Here is a 6,359-nt window from a genome sequence, read left to right on the forward strand (position 1 = left end):
TATGGTTTATCATGCATGCATGTTGGCTGATTTATGCTAGAGCGTGATTTTGAAATGGTTAAAGTCACTTTTGTGATCATGTTTAAAATCATTTTGAAACACACTTTTAATCCCTCAAAATCAATTCAATGTTTAATTTTATACTTTTAAATAAATTTTTTCTTGCTACTGAAATTGATTTGGAATGATTATAAACATTTCACGAGTAATTTTGAAAATGACAAAAATAATTTTTAAAAATTTTAGAATCACTACCAACACTTTAACAATAATATGTCTAAAATTGAGAATGCATGGTTAAAACTATTCATCTAATTGTCTTAAAAAAAACATGCGTAAATGTTTTTCTTTTAACACGTCTATATAAGTATTATAAGGTTTTTTCTAGTGAAATATGGAATGGAACTTTTTTTTATTTGTTTGTAACTATAAATATATATTGTGGGGTTTAAAAATTAGAATGTCCTTTTTAAATGTCATTTGGTCTTCTTTTCATATTAAAAAAACTTAAATTATGACCTATTTAGATTGTCTTGGAAAAGATGTGTCTTTTAAAAAGTCATTTTCATTTAAATACTAAATGGTATATATAAAACTGAATGCACTAGCAAACTGATTACACCTCAGTTACAAGAAATATTACACTCAATGTATAATATTCAAACTCAAACGAAAGTCAGATGGTTTAACAAGACTTAGATATGAAAATGACCAAAGACTTGAAAGAACTTCAAAACCTTTGGAGACTCAAAACGTAGTCAAGACATGCTTTTGGTAAATGTTGTCTTGAAGAAAATTATTCGCTCTGCACGAGCTGCAAGCAAACTACAGCGATCATCTCAGTAGAATACAATGATTAACTCCGGTAGAACTGCAACCTCGAACTACTCAGATCTGGTAGAACTCTTTGATACTTGCTCTCAACTCAACTCAAGATCGAACAAAAGAAAGAAAGAAAAAAGGAGAGAACTCTTTAATTTGGAATGAGATGCTACAAATGAAGAATCAAATTACTATTTATAGGCTAGCAACTTAATAATTCTCAAAAATACAAAATAAAATCAAATAAATACAAAAATTAAAATTTTTGTCAAATTCAACTCAATTGAGTTGTTACTTGACAAAAATCAAACATAACTCATTCAAACTGGAAAAAAAATTACAAATTTAATTTTCATACATATTAAATTTGTACATGAAACATCATTTTAATATGAAGTTTCAATTCAATTTGAATGTTTCTAAATAATGGATTGAATCTACACAATTAAATTCATTTTATGTTTCGAATCTTCACCGTACTTTCACTTTCTTTCACTATAAATATCCAACACTTTTTATTATAAAAAACAATTATTAAAATCTATTAACTAATAATTGAAATTTTCTATTTAAAAATACTTCCATAGACTGAGTTTTTTTCCTTTGTTTTTTTTTATTCTTTTTAGATATATGATCAATTGAATTAGCCATTAGAGTCAGTCATCGGAGTTTAGTTGTTAAAGATGACCAACGTAGTTGGTCGTTAGCAGTGATCATCGAACTTGACGACTGGAGGTAGTCACCATGATTTGGTGTCTGAGGTGGTTACCAAAATTGATCGCCGAATGTGGTCTTCAGTGAAGGGGTAGTTTCTATAGGAGTTGCTCGCAAAAGGGGGACGTTGGAGCATGAATTGATGATTGTTGTTGGAGTGAGGTGACAGTAGTTGTCTACGATGGTTGTTGCTAGAGTTGGTTGTGGGTGGTGATCATTGAATTTGTTGCCAGAGGTAATCATCAAAGTTTGGCATTGGAGGTGGTGACTAGAATTGATCGTCGATGTGGTCTTCATCAAAAGTAGTTGTCGTCTGAGTTGCATGTTAGCGATGGTCATTGGATCATGCCAACGATGATTGTTGTCGAAGTGAGATTACAGTGATCATTGGCGATGGTTATTGCCAGAGTTGGTTATCAACAGTGATCGTCGAAGTTGGCCACTAAAAGTAGTCGTTAAAGTTTGACGTCAGAGGTGCTCATCAGAATCGATCACACAGATGTGATCTTCATTAGAAGTGGTTATCAAAGCATGTCGTCTGCTTGTTGACGATTGGTTATCGATAGTGATCCTTGAAGCTGGCTGTCAGATGTAGTCACCAGAGTTCTCTCATCAGAGGTAATCACTAAAATTGATAGCAGGATATGGTCTTTGCCAATGGTAGTTGCGATCAAGGCATGTAATCAGTGATGATTGTTATCGAGATAGGTGGAGTCTTTAAAAATATTAGAGGGAAGGTGAGAGAGATAGTTAGAAGATGGTGTTTTTTGACAACTTTATAGACTTAAATAGTGAAAAGTGAACGGATTATTTTAACCATTTTAACTTAAACGAGTGAAAAATAGATCAAAATTCAAATTATACCAAAAATAGATCCAACGATGGAGAGAAGACAAGTCAAAATACGAATAAAATAGAAGATTGCACGATCCTAATCATAGGGTAAAATAGATTTCATTTCATTAAAATAACCCATTCCTCTTTAAGCAATAATTAGATAATCAAAAAGAAGAATTATTTGATTTCCCAAATTTTCCAAAACAAACCCGTGGAAGAAGATGACGAAGGAAGAAAGCCGTTGAAAAAACGAAAAGCGAACATGAACCGTCGATCAAAGGCGGCGGAAATCTGAACCGTCCGATCTTCCGTCAGATGCGCGTGACTAATTTTTCTCCCGCGCCCGAGCCTTCGTTTCCCTTTCCTCGCATTTACTCCACTCTCTCTCCTTCTTCCCATTTGACAAATTCTTCTCTGCATAAATATTCATCCAAATTCTTCACTTCTTCTTCAAACTCTTGGTCTTGGTCTTCCTTCTTCCTTCTGGGTTTTCAATTTCTTGATTCAGAATCGAAGAATTTGATTCAGAAGGTGTTTCAGAGCAAAGGGTTTCGAAGATTATGGCTGATGTTGGTCAGAACAATCCTGCTGATTTTCCTGCTGTTTCAACCCATGGTGGCCAATACGTTCAGTATAACATCTTTGGAAATCCCTTCGAAATCACTTCCAAATATCGTCCCCCTATTATGCCTATAGGTCGCGGAGCATACGGAATTGTTTGGTATGTTCATTTCTTTGTTCTGTTTTTTTGGATTTTGTTGCTGATTTTGTATGAAACCTCCTTCTGGATTGAGTTTCTTTTTACCCTTTTTTTTGGATTTTGTTTGTTTGTAGTTCTGTTTTGAATTCGGAGACCAATGAAATGGTTGCGGTTAAGAAGATTGCTAACGCATTTGATAACCATATGGATGCGAAGAGGACGCTACGTGAGATTAAGCTTCTTCGCCATTTGGATCATGAAAATGTGAGAGACTTCATACTTGATGATTTACTTCAACTGTTGTTTCTATTAATCATTGCGAATTTTGATTTCTTCCGTTTGTGTTTGTGATTTCTATTTTGATGTATAAATTGGTGGCATGGGGGTAATGATGATAGAATCCTATATTATGAAATCGAAAAATAAAGAAAGTGAGAAAACCTCGATACAGACTAGCAGTATGTTAGCTACGTCCAAGACAGATGTGAGATCAGTTTATTATTAGAGAGAATATATAGTGCATTACTTTAAAACCTATTGCCGAAATAAAAAATAACATAAATACGAATACAATTTAGATTTGGTCATTGGTCAATGGTCATTCCGAGAAGATTCAAGGCATTCTACCATCCTAGAAGGTTCATTTTGATTGAATTCAAATTTTGATGTCTACTTGTAATATGGAATACATTGTATTTGGTGATTTGGTTCATTAATAAGTGGGTTGGACTTTCTCCGAAACGTATAAATGATTACAGTACTTACCCTTAGCAATGGTTGGGTGATTGGCCATATAATAGTTGAATAGCAGCTGTAGTAGCATGTGGTTCTTCATTATTTTGTTGCTGATGGAAAGTTTCTGGGATTCTGACTTTGTTGTTACATTACAATAACTGGATGATGAAATGGAATTGCTTCGTACAATGGTTATCTTGCTTTCTCTGTACCTTCTGATTGTATTTTTATAATATTGGGGGAAGTCTTTTAATAGTTGTTCTTAAGGGTGAGAAGAACAATCTTATATAGGTTGTGATTCATTGGATGTAGGTAATAGGCATAAGAGATGTGATTCCTCCACCTTTACGGAGAGAATTCAATGATGTCTACATTTCGACTGAACTAATGGATACTGATCTTCACCAAATAATCCGTTCCAACCAAAGTTTATCGGAAGAGCATTGTCAGGTACAACGGGGTCTTGACTTCTCATCATTCATTATGTCCAATTGCACCGTTGGTTTTTATTTCAATTGTTCCATTTGTAATATAAGTTTTGGCATGCTTTGTGCAGTATTTCCTTTATCAGATTCTCCGAGGACTGAAATACATACATTCCGCAAACGTCATTCATCGAGACTTGAAACCGAGCAATCTATTGCTTAATGCAAATTGTGATCTCAAAATATGTGACTTTGGTCTTGCTCGGCCAACTTCGGAAAATGAATGTATGACGGAATATGTTGTCACAAGATGGTATAGAGCACCTGAGCTTCTATTGAACTCTGATTATACAGCTGCTATCGATATATGGTCTGTTGGTTGCATCTTTCTGGAGCTTATGAATAGAAGGCCTTTATTTCCAGGCAGGGATCATGTGCATCAGATGCGATTATTGACCGAGGTAAAACAATCTACAGAGAGCTTATGCAGTGTATCAAATTTAGATTATCTAATTTCGACTATTAAAGCTCTGACCGATGTGAAAATATACCCGATAGTTATTGATTCCTTGATAATTTCTACTATCAGTTTTGTTAAGTATATAATCTTAATTTTGTTAAGTATGACTCTCATTCGAAAGCAATTTCTTTGTTCTGTTTTGTTAGTTCTCATCAGTTTCCCTTTGAAATATCGATTTCGGCCCATGATTTTCAAGTTCTATTTTTCCACTTAAAAATGGTTCATCATCTTTCCTTTTTCCTGAAATTGATTATCGTTACTTAATAGACATGGAAAGCTACTTTGACTGTAGGTTGTACACTTTCTCATGTTTTATCATTTTAATTCTTAGCTTCTTGGCACACCAACTGAGTCAGATCTTGGTTTCATTCGAAATGAAGACTCGAAAAGATATCTTCGGCAGCTACCTCCCCATCCTCGTCAGCCATTAGCAACGGTTTTTCCACATGTTCATCCGTTGGCAATTGATCTTGTGGATAAAATGTTGACATTTGACCCAACAAAGAGAATTACTGGTAAACATTTATCGAATCTCCATTATTTTGTCTTTTGATGGTCTGGATGAATTAGTTGCTTATTAAATACAATGTTAATGATAGTTTAGTGATTGGAATGTAGGGAGTACAATACTTTAAGTTATAACCTCTTCATTTTCTTACAATATTATTAGGTTCGAGGTGCAAACTATCATAAATTTGCATGTGAAATAACCTTCATGTGGCTTGTTTCAATTTCAAAAGTGACCATGAGTTTTTAAACCATAGTATTTTTCATATCATTCCTTGATTTTACTTTATGAATTTGTTTTTTAAACAGTTGAAGAAGCGTTGGCGCATCCATACCTAGAAAGATTGCACGACATAGCCGATGAGCCGGTTTGCCCAGAGCCATTCTCATTCGAGTTTGAGCAACAATACTTAGACGAAGAACAGATGAAGGAGATGATTTACAGAGAGGCATTGGCACTCAATCCAGAATTTGCATGACCATTACATGTACATGCTTTAAGTCTCGTCTCCCCGAGCAACAACCGCTTTGCAAATACAGGTAACATACAACGAAAACGGCTCAGGTTGGTGTACAAAACGAAATCACATCGAATGAGAGCTTTGTATGTTGAATTGGCTAACTTATCTATTTCATTGGTCTATCAGCTTCAGCCCTCTGAGAAAGCTCTTATTAAGAATACTCCCCTTTTTTTTTTTAATTCCACGGAAATTGTTAGTTTATTTTTTTGCCCCACGTTTGATCCTTTAAGTTTGTGTTATTTGTTGTTTTCTTTGTTTTGAAAATGTTGAATCTATATTTTGTACAGCAAACCAAATTAAATGCAAACTCATTTAATAAAAGTTCTATTTATGTTGTTCGTATGTCTCCATCTTTTGAATTAGAGCTATTCTGTGATCTTTATGTTAGCATTTTATTAATAGGATGTGTTTGATTTTAGTACACATATTTTCTTGTTTTAAGTATTGATCCATTTAATTTGTGACAGAAAGTTAGGTGTGGCATTACATAATGCTGATGGAGGTTTTTTTTTTTTTTTTTTTTTTTTTTTTTTTTTTTTTTTTTTTTTTTTTTTTTTTTTTTTTTTTTTTTTTTTTTG

The 6,359-nt window shown here is 33.7% G+C and overlaps 1 protein-coding gene across 1 annotated transcript; it reads left to right on the plus strand.

Moving 5' to 3' along the window:
- The first annotated feature begins 2,531 nt into the window (after positions 1-2,531).
- On the plus strand, positions 2,532-6,123 carry LOC120083650 (mitogen-activated protein kinase 3). The gene is made up of 6 exons (XM_039039484.2): positions 2,532-3,094; positions 3,208-3,337; positions 4,121-4,258; positions 4,365-4,694; positions 5,085-5,268; positions 5,570-6,123. The coding sequence occupies exons 1-6, from the start codon at positions 2,934-2,936 to the stop codon at positions 5,737-5,739; spliced, it is 1,113 nt and encodes a 370-aa protein (XP_038895412.1). The 5' UTR covers positions 2,532-2,933; the 3' UTR covers positions 5,740-6,123.
- Positions 6,124-6,359: the final 236 nt, after the last annotated feature.

Source organism: Benincasa hispida, chromosome 8 (assembly GCF_027475165.1).
Source record: "Benincasa hispida cultivar pf3 chromosome 8, pf3_genome.v1.1, whole genome shotgun sequence".
Taxonomy (NCBI): Eukaryota; Viridiplantae; Streptophyta; class Magnoliopsida; order Cucurbitales; family Cucurbitaceae; genus Benincasa; species Benincasa hispida.

What these genes read in the sequence shown, in the direction of transcription:
- LOC120083650 (XM_039039484.2), top strand. Translation starts at nt 2,934, where the DNA reads ATGGCTGATGTTGGTCAGAACAATCCTGCTGATTTTCCTGCTGTTTCA. An exon ending in TATCGGAAGAGCATTGTCAG is followed by an intron (nt 4,259 to 4,364) that starts GTACAACGGGGT and finishes TGCTTTGTGCAG; the next exon opens with TATTTCCTTTATCAGATTCT. An exon ending in AGATGCGATTATTGACCGAG is followed by an intron (nt 4,695 to 5,084) that starts GTAAAACAATCT and finishes TTTAATTCTTAG; the next exon opens with CTTCTTGGCACACCAACTGA.